The 20,479-nt window shown below is 49.1% G+C and overlaps 1 protein-coding gene across 1 annotated transcript in view; it reads left to right on the top strand.

Annotated features, from left to right (window-relative positions):
- LOC147725811 (THAP domain-containing protein 5-like) overlaps positions 1–20,479 on the top strand; it is an 89,266-nt gene that overhangs the window by 13,474 nt on the left and 55,313 nt on the right. Inside the window, exon 2 of the mRNA XM_086959988.1 lies at positions 4,078–4,282. Within this exon, the coding sequence (XP_086816114.1) occupies positions 4,078–4,282 (205 nt within the window). The remainder of the gene's footprint in view (positions 1–4,077; positions 4,283–20,479) is intronic.

Genomic DNA, 20,479 nt, shown 5'->3' with positions numbered 1-20,479 from the left:
CCAACCCACTTGGGCTAGAGGCAGCAGTCTGAAGCTCGAGTGAGCCTACAGCCAGTCGTATACCTGCTATCTTAGATTCTTGGAGGGCTACCATCCTCCATTTTAAGAATCTTTTACAATACAAGGGAATATTCTCTCTGGTGGTGGTCGGATGTGAGGTGCTCGCTGGATGGAGGAGGGCTTCCCACAAAGGTTTCGTAGGTAGGCAGAGGGGATTGTAATCACTTTCTCTGGTTGTGCCCACACTCATGTCGATCAGATCACACCAGAATCGCACATCAAGGAACATATAGTCGATGCTAGTCCTATTGTACCTGTTTGCGCCCTGCCTATCCGATGGCGTTCTGCCGTTGGCTGCCCTCAAGCCGAACTCTACATTGAGGGCGTTAGGTTGGAGTGCCAACGGCGTCCATTTTTTTTTAACTGGTGGAAGATTTAATGGGGGACAGCACATTTGATGTCACCGTCCTCAATCCCTAGTAGGTCATCTTCATCCAGCGGCTCAAAGCTGCTTTCAAAATGTCCTGCTACCACTGCTCTAGTGTAAGGCGAGCCGGTAGCTAAGCTCTCTTCCAGTGCTGCAATAGTAGGGGAAGGTCTACCCCCTTAAACATTAAACAAATTGATTGTGGCTCCCCCCTGGACTGCTTTCAGTCGCTAACAGTTTGGGTACGTCCACTTTGCATGTCATTAGCGATAAATATCGCTGACATGCAAAGCGGGCTCCAAACCGCTCGCTATCGCCTAAAAGCTGTTGCTAACTGATTGCTAATAGGGCGATATAACTATCGCCTCTTTAGAGGGAAAAGTACCCTTGCTAATATGCCCCTTAGTTATAAAAGCTGTGTCCCGATGGCATGGTACTTCTATTTTTCCCATCTCATTTCTCTGCACTCACTTCCTTTTCCTTTCCGAAGTCAGTTCCAGTGTCTGTGCACTGCCTTCAAACATATTCGAAGCCTGCCCTATCTTTACCTATCTTCATTAGTCACTGCTTATGTTTTTTCCACATTCTTAAATTATCTTTCCCAGTTCCTCTATTAGCCCTTCAACCTCTTTGTGCTTCTGCCCACTTTGTCTTTTTTCCATCAATGCTCTGAAACTCATGAATAATCGACATTCTTCTCTTTTCTGCCCGTTTAAAATAAACATTTTTTTTATCCCCAATCCAAATATTATCAGTCTCGATGTTTTTGTAATTCCAAACATCCACCTGTAACACTACTTAATTTTATTACTCTGCAATTTTTTATGCAATGTGCGTGGTTGAAAGCTCCACCTAGGCTCCGTAAAGCTCGCCCCAATGCGATCGCGAGCAGGTCATTGGGAAAAGGACATGAAGTCATTCATAAGTGCATTGCATACATACCAAGCCAATAAAGCATAAATACAAGGCAGCACATTTTCGAATTTCTAACAATAAAAAACGTTACATTTTAACATACCAGGTTATGATTGCCACTGCCTAAAATCTGAAATATAACAATCCGCACCAAGCGCAGTCAACAATGAAGATCTGTATCTGGAGTCCAGGTGACATGTATAGAGGCTGGAGCCATTACCCCATGTATACGACTTGATTCAATGTCATGATGGCGGAGCGGGGAGACTGAAGTTGGCCCCAATGGGGTGTTCCATTTGTACCAATGTGGTGGGCAAAAGGTCTTATCTTTGGAGACTAGGACTTCCCATCAGGTTTAATCCAGAGCAAGAGAGAAAGGCAGGATACAGAGAATAAAGCTGGAAAATAAAGATAGGAAAACAGTGGGGAAGGGAGAAAGCAGAGAATAAAAAGAACCCAGAAGAGTGAAACAAAACAGGAAGTGTGGGGGTGTGTGACCTCCCACGAGGCCTGGCCCTTTTACAGCTGTTGTTACTCGGTCTGTGTTTTTTAGTCTGTACGCACTATTTATTTTCTTAGTGAGTTTGGTCATACTGCAGACACAATGTGCTTTGCAGCAGCATTCAGCGCACCATTTGCGCTTTCACTGTCCAAGCAGCCGGGGCCACGACAGACACTTCTTTGCAATGCAACAAGTCTCGCAGTCAGGAGAGTCTGACCTATTGGCAAAGTAAATGACACTAGCTTAAACTCACACAAATTCAAAACGTATTGCTTTGTAAATATACTTTTTTGGGGTTGTTTCCGAACACCGCATGCCACGCTTGTACTTGATAGAGGCCACGCCCCTTTCTATAAACAAGCTGCGTCTGAAGAAAGGGGTGTGGCCGCCATTAAAAAGAAAGCGCTGCTTGGGGCACTTTTACAAAAAAAGCATTTGTTTTTCAAATGGTCCACTTGTGTTGGGAGGAAAGATGATTTTCCCCTGTAGATCTGTTTTTTTGTATTTTATGTGTTCCGCCCTCCCTCTCACCTCTTACCGAGGTGGTGGATGTCCAGCCTCCACTCTCAACATTGCTTTCCTGCAAGGCCGGAAAGGATCAACTTCACTCAAGTAAAGTTAGGAAACTTTGTCTGCTTCATAATGTGAGGAGTTTCCTAACCCTGACAAACTTTAGCGGTAACGTTTTAGTTGAACTCGCTACTAATTTAAAATAACTTCACAAAGAGCTTGGTGCAAGGCCATCAAGAAGATTTTGGTAAAATTAGTGGCGAAGAGTTTGTTTTAAACATTTTAGGGATTTAACAGTGGTGAAAACGAAAGAGAATCCATTTGTCATTTTACAGGGGAAGTTGCAAAGGTCCCAGAATGGATTTCACTCTAAGGTTCCGACAAAAGATGGATCGTTCAATTACATTTCATCAAAAGCACCAGTCAAAACGTCACAGACTTGAAGCAGGCTCCGACATTGGCGCAGACCCCTTATAGTTACACGAAAGGTGTTGTAGAGACGGAGACCTTGGTTAGACCTCGACCAGCAGGACGGATAGGCATGGTAAAGTCTGGGGGATGGGTCCATTCGAGGCCTGTGGCCTGGTTGAGCGCGCTAGCAGCAGCGCGGCCTCTAACGCTGTGAGGTGCTGCTCTGCGATTACCTCTGTCTGTGATGGGCCTTGCGTGGTACTTCCATATGGATGCCACAGAGCCGCTCGCTTCCAGAACTATGGACATTCTCTCATCTTTCACATGCGGTATACTTTGGTGGAGATTTGGTTTGCAAAGCAGATATTGTGATATATTAGTAGGCATCGGTGGGGTGGTCTGTTGTGGTATCTGAGTTGGGGTCCAAGATGTTGCTTTCTCTGGAGACGGTCGTTAGGTTGGAAGCAATGAGGTGGAGACAGTTGGGAGCAGCGAGCGGCATCTTCAGTAATGATTCACCCCGTGATATTGAGTGATCTTTAATATTGGAAGACCCCCTGCTGCCAACTGCTAGGACCACCGTCTCTACCGATGCACCTCTGTTATGACCAAACCCCCTGATAGGTCCACAGGCCTCTGCCAGAGCACCTCCATCCCTGCCTGCAGCTCCACCTTCCACCAAGGTATGGGATCACACCGCAGTGCTATACCAGTGCATATTGTTGCGATATTCGCCCCCTATGCAAAGGATTATTTATAGGCGTTGTGTGCCGTGTAAGGCAGCCCTCAACAGCACACCAATTCATTTAACTCCACTACATACCACTCCAAAACCCCCATTCCCACTCCACATTATTCCAGTACACTCAAAACCACATAATTACTATCCACATAATTCCACAGCACACCATGTCACATAATTTCAATACACAAATACCCTGCACACTTCACAATTCCATGCCACCCATTTACACAACTAAGTAATCCAATCCAATTTACATAATTCCAGACCACATACGTACGCACCATAACACATAAGTAAAACCCATAGCCATTTACAATGCCAATAGCGCCAACTCCAACAAATGTGAGAACTATTGCATTTCCAAAGCTTGTCTTCACATACACGTGTCACTTCTCATCATGCCCTGCTTCTTGTGCACCCTGTCTTTTTAAAGGGACACCCGGAGACTTTAGAGGCTCTCCGACCTGGCGCCAGAGGAAGTTTGCAACCGGTGCACCTCCACCAAAGGGTGTGGCTGGCACAGCACCTCTCAGAATCCTAAGCATCTCCGTTTCTCTTGATCCGCAGGTTTCCCAAGGACCCGGAGCTGCGCCAGAGATGGGTGCTGGCGGTGCAGCACAACACGAAGCATGGAGACCTCTGGCAGCCCTCCTCGTATAGCGCCTTGTGCTCGCTGCACTTCACGGAGGAGTGCATGGACCGCACTGGGCAGACGGTGCGCATCTGGAAGGGGGCAGTGCCAACCTTATTTAACGAGCCGAAGAACGAGCAGGTGAGTGTCCAATCACAACACTGGCTCCTGGCGTCAGCCCTTCCTATGCACCTTGGTGGCCCCCAGGGTCCCCCATACGTAGCATGGGTTAGTACACTTTCATGAATGGGCTGCTGGCTCCCTCACGGCTCACCCCTTTACCAACTGTGCAGAAGTTATTTATAAAGTTTTGTAAAGCGCAAACATGATCCCGAAGAGTAAGTAGTACTTTCTTTCTCAGGCAGCTTGAAAGGGAGTCTGTCTCTGAGCGTTGGGTATCTGAGGCAGGGACCGGTCCAGTGACGAGGCCTCCATGTCTGCTCTGGAGTGTGATGGAAATGAAACCTACACGCACAGGGCGGACTCTGAGGAAGGCACCTACAAGCCTTTCAAACAGTCATACAGGGCCAGATGTACGAAAGCATTTAGCATTTCTTAACGGAACAAATCGCTATTTCGAGCCTTAACAACTGCTAAATGGCTTTTCCACAAATACAAAGGCTGTTTGAGAATCACTAAATGTGAATCCTACCCACTAGAAATTGTATTTTGTGATACCCAAATATGAAATCGGATTCCCTATTTGTGATTTCCTTTAAACATGTACAAAGCATTTCCTAAATGTAAAATGGTAGTTCGGTAATGCGGTTACCACGTCAATGGTAACCATGTGTAATTTAAAAAATGCACTCAAAATGTTTTTTTAAAGTGCTATAAAACGCACACATGCTCCTAGTGTATGTGTGCCCTGTACATGCCCCAGGGCGTGTGCGCGCTTTACATGTGCACCACTTGTTTCTGGGTGCCTCAAGAAGGGCCGTAGGCCAATAGTCGCCCTTGCTTTAGCATTTCTTAATTTGTGATTTCCTATTTGGAAATGGCAAATTAGGAAATGCAAAACCATTCATACCTATAGGCCTTTAGGCCCTCAGGAACGAATAGTTTGGTTTTACCTAAATAACGATTTCCTAATAGCGATTCCTACTCTGTACGACTCGCTATTGGAGAATCGCTATTTTTGTACATTCCAGTTTAAATTTCCTAAATAACGATTTCTTAGGATTCACTATTTAGGAGATACAAAATTGGAATTTGCTACACCTGGCTGAACTCTCGTGGGCTGCGTGCAGGGTGCTGGGTCTTCAGTGCCTGTCGGGGGTCACACATGGCGACGGTCAAGCTCGTGTCCCTCCTTCAAGCCTTGGGTCGGGGCAGCTACAGAGCTCCAGCCTCCGGGGGGACGGCAGTTTGAGGTTCATCAGGAAAGATGTGCATAACTCTTTGTAACTGTTGCTAACCAGATAGCTCTCAGTCTAACTCTTTGAATTCTTGGCTTTAGAATCTCCATTTCAGGGCCTGCACTGGGCTCATTGAAGAAATCGGTTTGATGGTATCACCGCTCTGAAACATTTACCAAAAATGCCCTCTGTGGAGAGACCACCGCCGCTTTGTTACTTCATTACGTCCATCAAAGTGCAAAAGTGTACAGTAGAAGGGATTCACCGACGCGTACACTGCCATGATCCGTTATGCAGACAAAGTCAACTGATTGATCAAAATATATCAACTTCATAAAAGCAATTTGAATTGAGACATAAGAGGATGAATGTGCCAGAGAAGTAACTCGCGCACATCGGAACCCGGAAAGGATTCCATCAAAGTGCAGGTGCATAGAGTGCATAAAACACATTATAGGATGCAGAGTTTGAAGCAAGCACAACGTCCATAATCCAACTAGGGAGCTCCATCAATTAAAAGCAGTAAAACTAACAGATAAAAGCAAAACATTGATTAGAACCTTCATGCGGGTTGAATAAAACCTGAGCCAGAATGTACTGGAGAGGAGCTTCTCGCGGGCTGTAGCGCTTGGGGAGGTGGGAGAAAGTGCAAGCGCGTTTAATGCAAAGGTGCAATGCCGCGTACATGTTGGAAAAACCAATGAGATCACAGCATGCATTGTTAGATATTGGGTTCCATCAAAAGTGAATAAGTAATGCAGCAAATGATTCATGGTACCATGGCACAGAGAGAGCCCACCAGATATGATACAAACGCCCCTTGTACGCGGTCACAGTGGGATGGACATCATTTCTAATGCTATTTACGCGTGAACCATGATACATGGCTCTGAACGAGCTAAAACTCGAAAATCAATATAAAACTATAGGTGCAATTTAACCCTTCTGCAGTGCAAACCTCCTAATAAACCACATTTTCCCCAATAATGTGGCTACTGCACAAGCTATTAATAGCCTGGAGTCTGTTTGTAAGATATGTAACACCTCTTGATGGCAATGGGTACCCACCTGCCTGCAGACAGGCGCTAACCAATTAAGTCTCAGGGTTTTATATGCTGGGCATGCAAATAAAACCTGCTTGAATGAATGAATGAATGAAAGGAGTCTTGTCCTGCGCGAACTTTGCCCAATGGGCGTCAAGGCGCCTACTTCATAAATACCAGCTCATAGCAACACCGAAGCAATCTATCATTGGTAGGCTCTGGAAAAGCACCACGTTTTTAAGGCCTTTTTGAACAAATCCATTGAGGGTAAGGTTTTAATCTCAACTGGAATAGCGTTCCAGAGCTGAGGGGCAACAACGGAAAAAGCCCTGGCTCCCCATCTGGTCAGCCTGAATCAGGGAACAACAAGTTGGAATAGTCCCGCGGATCGGAGACATCTTGTTGTAGAGTAGCGGGTGAGTAAAGAGCTGATAGCACCCGCTGAGCCATCCGCGAGTGCTCTATATGTCACACACAAAATTTTAAAAGAAATTCTGTGCTGAACAGGGAGCCAATGAAGATCCCTCCTCGCAATGGTGGCAGAGGATGTCTTAGGAAGAGCCCAAACAAAGCGCGCTGCAGCATTCTGCACGATTTGCAGTCGATGTATAAGGCCCTTGTTGGACTCCATGTACAGAGAGTTGCAGTAATCTAACCGGGAGCCAACAAGAGCGACTGCAATCTGTTTGCGCGCCTGGAGGGAGAGATAGCTACGGATTCTATTGAGTATCCTGATCACACCCCAGCAAGTGGCCACGGTCCGGTTCACTTGTAGAGACATCGAGAGTGAGGTGTCAAATACCACGCCGAGAATTCTGGCTGATTGGGAGAAGGTGGGGCAGGTGTCAAGAGAAGAAGGCCACCACTCACTCGACCAAACATCTTGGTCCTTCCCAAAGACCAGTACCTCTGTCTTGTCGCCGTTCAGCTTAAGGGAGTTGATGATTATCCAATCTGCCACATGCTGCATGCATGACCTGAAGCTGGAGGCGGATGTCCTGACAGAGGAATGAGCCAGTGACACCATGATCTGGGTGTCGTCGGCGTAAGATACCACCTCCATCCCCTGCGATCTTACTAGCCTAGCAAGGGGGGCCACTTAGATGTTAAACAGGGTCGGACTTAATGCCGACCCCTGTGGCACCCCGCATTGCAATGACTTGGCTGGGGAGAGGTAGTTTCCGAGCATCACTCTCTGTTCCCTATCAAGGAGAAAGGAATTAAGGAGACTCAGGGCCGGCCCAGTAACACCTGCCTCCCTAAGCCGAGATGTTAAGATGGCGGGAGACAGGGTATCGAACGCGGCAGTGAGGTCCAACAGGACCAGAACTGTAGTTTGGCCAGAGTCCACTTTGCGTCGGATGTTATCGACCACAAGAGTAAGAGCGGACTCCGTGCTGTGGTGTTTTCTGAATCCGTGCTGGGTGTTGTCAAGGGATTCAGAAGCATCCAGAAAGGAAGTGTTAGACGGGGACCCGGAGGATCGGCCGAGAAAGGGGGGAGAGGTCTCCTGGCGAGGGCCCTCTCCTTCAATCGTACAGACGAGCAACTTCCCCCCCACAGATAGACACCACACAAAGATAAGTTCTGTACACTTTTATATGTATTCTTAGGCAAGGTAGCTTGACGATACAGCAGGACCAGGATACGGGGATCCTATCAATTCTAGTCTCTTTAGGGAAGGGGGTAGCGGGACAGTCTCAGTACCGGACAGGTACGGGGATAGCGGGTGTGGAGCTCACAATCCTCGAGCTGGTGTGTTCGCAAGTAGGGGCCGCGGCAGCGCCAGCAGGCCTTCACGGTTAGTTCACGAAGAGGATGAGCCGCGGCAGCGCCAGCAGGCCTTCAAGATGGTTCACGAAGAGAATGAGCCGCGGCAGCGCCAGCAGGCCTTCAAGATGGTTCACGAAGAAGATGAGCCGCGGCAGCGCCAGCAGGCCTTCAAGATGGTTCACGAAGAGGATGAGCCGCGGCAGCGCCGGCAGGCCTTCAAGATGGTTCACGAAGAGGATGAGCCGCGGCAGCGCCAGCAGGCCTTCAAGATGGTTCACGACGAGGATGAGCCGCGGCAGCGCCAGCAGGCCTTCAAGAGGGTTCACGAAGAGGAGCCGCGGCAGCGCCAGCAGGCCTCCAAGGATGAGTTCGTCTAGGTGTCTCTCGACTCCAGGATGCAACTGCCTTCCTGCTCTGGAGCTGCCCCAGTTATAGGTCTGGCGCCCTTTGATGTCCGGACCCTTGCACTTGGAGGTCGGGAGGTCCGGGATGAGGGAGTCCAGACACCGAGCAGGGGGGTGGAGCCAGCGCCCAGGGAGGCTGGGGGCGATCAAAACCTGGCGGAGGGGAGCTGAAGGACTGGGTTCTTTAAGACCCAGCGGTGCCAGGGCACAACACCTGAAACCTTCGTGGGTAACCTGCTCCGGCGTACGAATGACAGAGACACGGGACACTTCCTTCGGCGTCAAAGATTCAAGGTTTATTTGCTGCAGGGAACACAGATATCACGACAAGTACAACTCGTGCAACTTGGGGAGACTGCTTCAAATTGGTTCTGTGGATCGCTCCTTTTATACAGTTTTTACCCATAGGACAACATGGTACACAAAGGTTTACAACCCGGTTCCCACCATTATCCCCCAGAGGGGTCGCTTCGGTCACTTTGATACACATAAGGTCCGGAACATAAGTGCGGAAACATTTGGCGGTTCCCAACTGTAAAAACCCATCTTCCCAACATTAGTGCATTCCAATCGGCAGTAAAACAGATCGAAATAGGAACAAGGACAGGTGCAGAGGAAGACGGAGACAGTGGGGAGATCGGAAAGGGTGTAAAAGGGGAGGTATCGGGAAACACGAGATACAGGCATCAAAGGGACGTGCCTAATGAGATGCACGGCTGAGACAATAAACCGGCACGGCGAGATGAGCCTCGAGCGGGGCCATCTGCCTTACAGTATCATCCCCCTCGTCATAAAGACACTTACAAAGAACATGTGTCTTCCGCAAATATCTTGGGAGTCCCAGGGTCGCGAAGCGGACAGCGTCCGTTCGCTGGCTACTTGAGGGCAAGAGACAAAATGGATGCCGTATCTAAGATGGAACCCGTGGGTACAGATGAAAAACCCACATAACAAACGAACGGTTTAAGTTAGCACAGCGAAACTGCGCACACTTACTAAACTCGTCATTTGCGGTTCATAGATACCAGACTCGACCATATTCGTGCGAGTCGAAAACACCACTTACAATTGTCACGGAACCTCAGACGCTCCTTTTGCCCTCATGTAGGCAAGCACTAGTCGGAATCATATTCGATATTCATCAGACCATCGAGATGTTGCTGTAGCATAGCTCTGTCCAACCGAGTCCCCTTGGTAACAGGTGGCTGTCTCATACACGTTGTAGCACAGAGGCCACATAAGGCAGGACCGCACTGCACACAAAGGCAACACGTGAACAGGAACACCACAACGACTCCGATGATCATCAGAATCTTCCAACCCCAAGTCGACATCAGGCCCCAAAACCATCCAAGTAGCGTCCAATCCCCTACATCCACGTGTATGGATTCGGAGATCTTATGCAACTTCGAGATGGCTTGATAGACAGTTGGAGCGTTATCTGGAATGAAAATGCAGCAGCTCGAATGGATCACCTTACATACCCCACCTCGGTCTGCTAAGATAACATCTAAAACCATACGGTTTTGTAACGTCATAAGCCTATCCGCCTGAAGTTCAGTGGTGATATTACCAAGGGCACTGGCAGTAATATTAGCAGTCGATTCTACCACTCGAGTCAACTGTCTCAGGTTCCTACTATTAACCATAGGTCCCCAAAACGGGAGGAAACCCTTGAAAAAGTCTCCTGCCTCTTGACCGGCAGTATCCTCTTCGCTAATTACGCCTCTCACAACTCTAGTCTTATGATAATCGGCATCTACAGTGAACGTCGGAGGCAACAGATTTGCAATGAAGCATGAGCCCATGAAGTCAGCGGGCAACCATGCGTATGCACGATCATGACAGATAAAGTATGTACCCTTGGCAGCCAGAAACACAGGGGACGAGACCATCGGCAGAATGTAATTTTCAGTGCAAGCACTCGCTCCAAGTCGGGCTTGCGATCTTCGGCCACGACCCATGAGACAAAAATTACCAATGTGGGGTACGACCCATATCGGAGGCGAGCTTTTAAGCTGCTTTTCACTGGTGAACACACTATATTCGCCTCTACTTAGGACCCTATAGGCTTGTACCTCTTCTTCGGGAATAAGCGAGGGATCATAGATATCGCTATCTAGGTCCTCTATTGCTATCGACAAAGGTTTTTGATACGAGGTAGGACCAGAGTAGGGAGAACGTGGTTCTCGAATGGGGTGGAAACCCAGTGCGCTTCGAAACATTGTCTGAAATGCTCGAGCAGACCCTTGGGAGCTATACGGTAACACCAGATATGGAATTCCCTTATCCGTAGTATGTGGCATCAACCCACACACCCAACAATTAGTAGTGTTAACTACTAACTGATGCTGATGAAGGAGCTGAATAAAGGAATTGTTGCGGAATTCTACACGTCTAGCCTGCTCGTGTTCGGGTAAGATATGGAAAGAATGGGGAGATGCAGTGGAGGTAAGTTTAGGGTCAGGGGTAGGAGTAGGTGTAGCAGAAGGTAAGAAGTAAGACATCGTGTAATGCACCCCACCCGCCAATAATGCAGAAACAGTCAAAAACAATACGAATATTTGGAATATAAAACATTTGGTACGACTGAGTTGCTGCAGCTTGAATCTATGAGCCTGAGCTCCTTCCACATCATTCAGCTTCGAGAATGCCATTCCCTACGACCGTCCGCAACGTTTCTTGACGCACTTCGTTCTGTGTAGCAATAGTCAATCCCTAGGAGTTCCCAGAAACCGACGGCCTTTAACCTAGCGTCAAGACCTACTATCCAGAAGGAAGTACGCGCGCGGCCCTACGGCCTTTAATGCACAATATATATGTATGCAAAAACAATGTCTCTCAGCTGTGGAAGCAAAAAAATGTAAGGAACGAAGCTCAATGAATATGTACAAAATAATCACAATGGTACGAATGTTCAAAACTGATCACGGAAAACGGGATAATGCAGTTGTCAATACAGCAAAGCAGGATCTTTTATTAGTCTTTAGTGCTAGATCGCAAAAAGTATCGAGTTTTCCCAGGACGTGTCTGTTCATCAAACAAAGGATCCGTTGAAGGGACAGCGTCCTGTTGATCAGCTGAATGTTTTGGTCTTGAGTCTTTTGCTGACAATTGTTCAACAGTGTCTCTCTGCTGCACTGAGGATTCTCCGACAGGTTGTGCGTCGCTGAAAGGTACAAACGCCGGCAATCCTTCGGTTTCAGTTGATGCAATGCCTTTCCTCACCCACGAGTCTGCTGGCAACGGGATGGGGACTTTCTTCGTGTGGGTGGCGTGCACCCAATTCTTCCGCCCCTCAAGACGAACTGCAGTTCTCGTGGCAAGGAGGACCTGGTAGGGTCCGGTGAACCTCGGGTCCAAGTTGTTCTTGCGCGAAAAGTTCCGCGTCACCACCCAATCTCCGGGCTGGAGCTGGTGGCCTGGACCCTCCGTCTGCGTCGGCAATGCTTCGTGAACCTGTTGTAATCGATCAACATTGGGTACTCAAGATCAGAGAACATTCCTGGCCTAGGAACCCCCCACACATTCGCAGGACGGCCGAACACTATTTCATAGGGACTAAGCCCTACTCGGGAGTGTACAGTCGCCCTAGTTGACAGTAATGCCAAAGGTAAAGCGTCAGGCCACGAAAGACCAGTCGTAGCCTGAATCTTCGCTAGCTTTAGTTTAAGGATGCCGTTGTACCCCTCAACCAATCCAGCTGACTGGGGATGATTGGCGCTGTGGAATTTCTGATTAATTCCAAGGCCCTTACACACACTCTTCATCACACTTCCAACAAACTCACTTCCGTTATCTGACCACACGACTCTAGGCATTCCATACCGAGGAAAATATTCCTTCAGTAGGATTTTCGCAGTAGACAAAGCAGTATTGTCTTTGAGGGGATAGGCCTCGATCCATCGGGAGAATGCGCAAACCACAACTAAAACGTATTTCAGGTTATTGCATCGCTCCATATGGATGAAGTCCAACTGGATCACCTCAAAGGGATATGAAGGGGGAGCAAAACTGCCAGGAGGAGTTGGGGTTCCTTTGCCAGGATTGTACATCATACACACCATACAATTCTTAACCAAGCGTTCAGCACATTTCGTAATACCATCATTCTTCCACACAGGGGACAGCAATTTGCAAATACCTTTCGCGCTAATATGTGCTAACCCATGCGCCATTGTCACAACAGCCAGCACATACGCATCCGGTAACATCCATCTTTTCTGATCAGACAAATCAATCCAACAACCATTCGCATCCAACTTTCCCGTACTTTCTTTCCACTTCGTCTTTTCAGTGTCGGTGGCTTCATTCTGAATTGCTTTCACACTCTCGATAGTGTCCTCACACATATTCGATTCTGTAGGCCACCTAACCGAACTCGTCACATACATTCGAGTGCTAAGGTTCCGGGCAGTCTCCTTAGCAGTCTCATCCGCAAACGCATTACCACGACCAACATCATCCGTCACCTTACGATGCGCACTACATTTAACAATTGCAACTTGTTTAGGCAACGTCAGTGCATCCAAAAGATCATTCACAAGCTGGCCATGCTGAATCTTCGTACCATGCGACGTCAAGAAACCTCTCTCTCTCCACAATCGTCCAAAACTATGTGCGACGCCAAATGCATATTGGCTGTCGGTAAACACATTCACACGTTTCCCTTTCGCTAACACACACGCTCTAGTAAGAGCAATCAGCTCTGCAGCTTGGGCAGAATTCTGATTTAATCTTGCAGTCTCAACAACAGTATTCAACGTTACAACAGCATAAGCAGTAGTCACATCGCCATTCGGCAACTTAAAACATGATCCATCCACATACAGTGTACCATCCGGATCTTCCAATGGTGTGTTTTTAAGGTCCACTCGACCTTTTGTTTCTTCTTCTGTCCTCAAGTAACAATCATGTTCTGCTACTTCATCTGACTCTGTGCTAATTGGTAACAAAGTTGCCGGGTTCAGAACATTACAACGTTTTATTTGAATGTGGCTTGCCAACAGCGTCAACTCGTACCCAGACAACCTCGCACTCGTCAAGTGCTGAGTTTTCGTACGATTCAAAAGAGTATCGACTGCGTGCGGAACCATCACCGTAAGCATATTATCCATGACCAATCCTGCTGATTGTCGGATGGAGACCGCGGCTGCCGCTGTTGCTCTCAAACAACTCGGCAATGCTCTAGCTACCGGGTCCAGGGTCGAGGAAAAATATGCACATGGACGTTGCTTACCACCAAAAGGTTGCGTTAAGACACTCAACGCACAACCTTCTCTCTCGTGAACATATAATGTAAACGGCTTGCTATAGTCAGGGGTACCTAACACAGGAGCCGAACACAATGAATCACGTAATTCAGAAAAACTTTTCTGACATTCTTCCGTCCATGGTAAAGGAGTCGAAACATCCTTGCACGTAAGAGCCACCAATGGTTTCGCTAGCAATGAAAAATTTGGAATCCATTGCCTGCAGTACGACGTGATACCTAAAAAGGCACGCACATCTCTTTGGGTTGTTGGCACAGCCATTCGCGCAATCGCTGCAATTCTCTCTGGGGTCAACCTCCTTCCCTCCTTTGACAATAAGTGACCTAGATAGGTTACTTCTTGACAACAATATTGGAGTTTAGAAGGGGACACCTTATGATTCAACTCACAGAGATGTTGCAGCAACGACACCGTAGCAATTTTGCAAATGTCCTGAGTATCAGCAGCCACCAATAGGTCGTCGACGTATTGGATTATGGCCGCACCAGCCGGCAACCTAAACGCATCCAGTTGACCCTTCAAGGCTTGACTGTAAATCGATGGACTTTCACAGTAGCCCTGAGGAGCGCGTTTGAACCGGAAGCTGCGTCCACCGAGAGAGAAACCGAAAAGGTCTCTGCTCTCTTCTGCAATCGGGATGCTGAAGAACGGATTCTTCAAGTCAATCACCGAAAACCACGATGCAGAAGCTGGAATCAGAGTCAGTAGCGCCGTGATGTCAGGCACAACGGGGAATTGAGGAACCACAATTTTATTCACCTCCCGTAAATCGATAACAAAGCGATAAACAGGTGGTTTCGAAGGATCAGTACGTTTTAGAATGGGCAGTACAGGACTATTGCACACGTTTCCCCGAGTCTCTTCAATAACATCTTTCTCGATCAAATCATAGATGATCGCTAACAGTGCTCGTTCACCATCAAGGGAGATACGATATTGGGGAATACGTGGCAATCGCACATTAGATTTCAACTGAACAACATAAGGGGAGATATCAAGTAGGCCCACATCGTTGGGACCTGTCGCCCACAAAGACGCAGGAAGAGAACTCAATTCCGGTGGAAGCTTGTCGAGAGACAAGTACATGGGAGAGACAACCCTCTCTCCCAACGTAAGCTTTACACCCGCAGGAGAACAATACAAAGTTGCATACAAACGTTTAAGCAAATCCAGGCCCAAAAGATTTTCACCACAACCCGTGGTTAAAATCAACGGAGCTTGAAGCTCACGAGGCCCAATTTTAAGGGGCAAAGGGCACGAAACTGGAATGCTAACAGGGGCGCCAGAGAATCCAACGGAAACATTTGTTAAGCCAGACAAAGGTGCGCCAGGGAGTTTCGAATGCTTAATGGAACTTTTCGCTGCACCAGTGTCCAACAGAAAAGGCTCAACGACGCCCGATGTAGCAACTGCGACGTAAGGCCCTCTCTGATCAACCGGAACTGATACCACTCCCTCTCCTTGTCTATGGCTGTCCTAGTAATTACTGTCGTCAGTTCCCTGATCGACGTAATAATCGTCTACATTGTACTGCGCAGATCGTCCCTGCGATGATCCACGTTGATCAAAACAATTATCGGAATTCGATGAGTTATCTGAACGATCGTTCTGAGCACCGCGACCTCTACCACGTGGTGCCTGCTGCGAACCACCACGACCTCCTCTAGATGAGTTACCACTATTACGTTCATTTAGAACAGGACAATTGAATTTAATGTGACCCTCTTGTCTACAATAAGCACATTGATTGTATCCTAGCGAGGATCTTTGGGAAGAGGAGTCATTACGAGTTTGGGATCGGTTCGATTGCGGCTGTGATCTATTTTGTTGCGAATTATTCTGATTCGAACGTGGAGGATACGCTTGCTGAAGCAACACTTTAGTTTTTAGCTCTTTCGTCTTTTTATCAGCACGGTCATTCTCTTCTTTCTCTCTGTTCTCATAATATTGTGCCGTAGCCAATATCTGAGCTGAGGTAGAAACAGCCCATGCACTTTCCGAATTCTTTAATTTATTGCTCAAATCGGGCAATAAGTTCGAAACAAATTTATCCACGAACAACCTTTGACCACCCTCAGTGCTCATATCCTGACCACTATGGTCGATGAATGCTTCCTCGAACCTCGTAAAGAAGTCGGAAACACTCTCGTCCTTCTTTTGCTTACAAGCTGACAATTTGTCCCAGTTCACCCTCATAGCTGGCATAAGAGTTTTCATTAATGTTATAATTCTTTGAGGAAGGTCAACAATCAGCTGGTCGGGTTTAGCAGCAGCCGTTTGTCCGGCATCTGCCGCTACAATGGCAGCCCAAGCACCACCTAATTCATTCGGATGGTTTTCATGACGAATCTTAGCCCATACCGGTTGCGGTACGACATTGCCGAACAACATATCGATATCGGCAAGATTCATTACCGTAGCATCTACGAGCTGCGATAATTCTTTGTAATACCCTGTAGGATTTTTGCGTGGGTCAGGCAAAGATTGCTTCACCTGTAATACTTCCGAGCGTTTCCATGGGAGATGTATCCATACTCTCTGGAAATGCGCCAATACCGGGGGTTGAGCATTTGGATCAGCTGGTATCCAAACCGGTGGAACTTCTCGCATAGGAAATTGACCAGACTCATCTGGCTGTCTTTCAATATCCTCAACAAACAAGGCTTGAGGTATAGGAGTGGGACGAAAAGATAGCAACCGTTCAACGGCTCGTCGAACGTTGGTATCCACTATCAGTCCAGCCGAAAACTGAAGCTGTAGATCAGACAAAGCGGTCAGCACCTCGTCAGGTGCGTCGGCCGATATCTGATCGCGAAGGACCTTGCACATTTCCTCGAACACAAATCTCTGGGTTGGTATATTGAACTGACAAAACGTGTCGAGTACAATACGGGGTGGATTTCTAAGGGGGTGCGTCATCCAACCCATCGCCATATTATATAGCGAAGCACGTTCCCTGTTACCTGGAAGCTGACTACGTCTCTGAGGACCATCTGAACCGGCGGACCCAAGAACAGGTCCGAGCGAATGAAAGAAGCTAGCCGCAAGAGGAGAATTACGACTACGAGTAGAGGGAGAAGTATAGGACACAGGACTAACAAGTGAAGGAGTAGAAACAGAAACAACAGCAGGGGTTAACAAAGCAGGAGCAGTAGCGGGAGCAGGAGTATGCGGAAGCGGAGGAGCAGTAGGAATAGCAACAGACGAAGGAGCAGGAACAGTCGGAAGAACGGGTACAGGTTGAGGAACAGGCAAAGGAAGAATAGGTGCAGGAACAGGTACAGGGGGAATCACAGGGGCTGTGGTACCCTGTACGTACGGAGGTGGTGATTTCATAAGATAGGACATTAAAGGATCCTCAACTGCCTCATCCTTCTTTTCCGGCTCCGTAGGCAAAGCAGGATAGCATTTATCTATAGTCATACGCTGTAATCTGTCAAACACTTCCTTTTCCCTAACCTCCTTATCATGCTGGAACTGCTCTGCTTTCTTTACAATGGTACCAGCACTATCTCTCTGATTTCGCTTAGTCTGTCTGATTTCTTTCTGTCGGGCTTCTTTGCGCCACAACCGAAAGGCATCAAACATGGCCGGCCTTGACTTTTTCGCGAACAATTTAACCTCTAGATTATCTAAGATCGGGGCCTCGAAGCTACCATGTGGTGGCCAGCGAAGGTCACCATCTTTCTTCGTATATTTGATCCAGTATTCATTAAAAGTAATCGGGCCTAGCCCATGTTTGCTGTACAGTTCATAAGTGGGAGTTCCAACCGGAGGTATCGGACACGAGTCCTCCAGTCGGGAATCCGTACCACAAGGTCTGAAACAACGAAACAAAGTACTGCGACCAGGCATCTTGCACACTAGCCGAGTTTCACAAACTTCAAGGGTTACGGGATTTACCAAGTCCCATCAAAGAACAAAACCCTCGGTTTTTGGCGGCTGCAGTCGTCAAACAACACAACAAAGTACCAAGAACTACAAATGCACTGGAACCATGCAACCACTAAGTAACCACAACCAAGAACTCTGGGAGCGACCCACAAATACTTAACTCAAAGATCGATGGCGTCTCCAGGAAGGCCCGTCAATCGTCTCGCTCTACCAAGGTCTACGCCAGGCGCCAAAACAGGTCTACAGTCAGGGCAGCAGTCCGTCGCAGCCGTCAGGAGGCGGGAATCTTCGCGGGAAAAGTCTTCGGGCCACTTATTTCGACAACAGGATCGATGAAGCGGAGTGCACCTTCCCTCGGAGATTTCACACGAAGTTCCTCACGATCGTCGGGCTTGGACCGGTACCACTGATGCAGCCCCACGTTGGGCGCCAACTGAAGGACTGGGTTCTTTAAGACCCAGCGGTGCCAGGGCACAACACCTGAAACCTTCGTGGGTAACCTGCTCCGGCGAACGAATGACAGAGACACGGGACACTTCCTCGCAGCTCGCTCGCAGCTGTCTGTTGCCTGCCGTGACTTTGCTCTGCATCTCCGTGAGGAAAGGAGATAAGCTGCTTCTACTGAGACCGCGTTTGGAGGCTGCTTGACAGAGGTCGGGACTGCGAGACCCAGGGTTCTGCGCGTGAAGACCGGAGCGCACCTGGAGTCTCTTCCCGCCCCTGTTCCGCCTTGATTGCTTGGCTGCCTGCTTTGTTCTGATTCGCCAGCTTCAGTATTTACAGCTCGCGGCCCCCGCTCCGCGGGAGCCGCTCGCAGCTGTCTGTTGCCTGCCGTGACTTTGCTCTGCATCTCCGTGAGGAAAGGAGATAAGCTGCTTCTACTGAGACCGCGTTTGGAGGCTGCTTGACAGAGGTCGGGACTGCGAGACCCAGGGTTCTGCGCGTGAAGACCGGAGCGCACCTGGAGTCTCTTCCCGCCCCTGTTCCGCCTTGATTGCTTGGCTGCCTGCTTTGTTCTGATTCGCCAGCTTCAGTATTTACAGCTCGCGGCCCCCGCTCCGCGGGAGCCGCTCGCAGCTGTCTGTTGCCTGCCGTGACTTTGCTCTGCATCTCCGTGAGGAAAGGAGATAAGCTGCTTCTACTGAGACCGCGTTTGGAGGCTGCTTGACAGAGGTCGGGACTGCGAGACCCAGGGTTCTGCGCGTGAAGACCGGAGCGCACCTGGAGTCTCTTCCCGCCCCTGTTCCGCCTTGATTGCTTGGCTGCCTGCTTTGTTCTGATTCGCCAGCTTCAGTATTTACAGCTCGCGGCCCCCGCTCCGCGGGTGCCGCTCGCAGCTGTCTGTTGCCTGCCGTGACTTTGCTCTGCATCTCCGTGAGGAAAGGAGATAAGCTGCTTCTACTGAGACCGCGTTTGGAGGCTGCTTGACAGAGGTCGGGACTGCGAGACCCAGGGTTCTGCGCGTGAAGACCGGAGCGCACCTGGAGTCTCTTCCCGCCCCTGTTCCGCCTTGATTGCTTGGCTGCCTGCTTTGTTCTGATTCGCCAGCTTCAGTATTTACAGCTCGCGGCCCCCGCTCCGCGGGTGCCGCTCGCAGCTGTCTGTTGCCTGCCGTGACTTTGCTCTGCATCTCCGTGAGGAAAGGAGATAAGCTGCTTCTACTGAGACCGCGTTTGGAGGCTGCTTGACAGAGGTCGGGACTGCGAGACCCAGGGTTCTGCGCGTGAAGACCGGAGCGCACCTGGAGTCTCTTCCCGCCCCTGTTCCACCTTGATTGCTTGGCTGCCTGCTTTGTTCTGATTCGCCAGCTTCAGTATTTACAGCTCGCGGACCCCGCTCCGCGGGTGCCGCTCGCAGCTGTCTGTTGCCTGCCGTGACTTTGCTCTGCATCTCCGCGAGGAAAGGAGATAAGCTGCTTCTACTGAGACCGCGTTTGGAGGCTGCTTGACAGAGGTCGGGACTGCGAGACCCAGGGTTCTGCGCGTGAAGACCGGAGCGCACCTGGAGTCTCTTCCCGCCCCTGTTCCGCCTTGATTGCTTGGCTGCCTGCTTTGTTCTGATTCGCCAGCTTCAGTATTTACAGCTCGCGGCCCCCGCTCCGCGGGTGCCGCTCGCAGCTGTCTGTTGCCTGCCGTGACTTTGCTCTGCATCTCCGTGAGGAAAGGAGATAAGCTGCTTCTACTGAGACCGCGTTTGGAGGCTGCTTGACAGAGGTCGGGACTGCGAGACCCAGGGTTCTGCGCGTGAAGACCGGAGCGCACCTGGAGTCTCTTCCCGCCCCTGTTCCGCCTATTTAAGACACACCCTCCACGCTAAGCGGGACGCGTGCGGGACGCCGGGCTAAGCCCGGGCAAAGGGCGGGCCGTCTGTGGCCGTCCGTGGACGATCGAGGACGGGACGGGCCACCCTACTAACTATCATCATATCAAGTGCCTGGCATTTTCTCAGTTCTCTTATCCGTAAATAGTCATATTTGTCTATTGTAAGTTCATCGGGGATTTCTGCTTCTCGAAAGCTCCTGTCTAACATAACAATCCCCAACAGCATAAAAGGGATTCATTACCCCCGTTAACAAACGGTGTACAAATGGGCT

This window comes from Lissotriton vulgaris, chromosome 3_1 (genome assembly GCF_964263255.1).
Source record: "Lissotriton vulgaris chromosome 3_1, aLisVul1.2, whole genome shotgun sequence".
In the NCBI taxonomy this organism is placed as follows: Eukaryota; Metazoa; Chordata; class Amphibia; order Caudata; family Salamandridae; genus Lissotriton; species Lissotriton vulgaris.
Note: the sequence above shows the minus strand (reverse complement) of the source record. Positions and strands in the feature narration are given on the sequence as shown.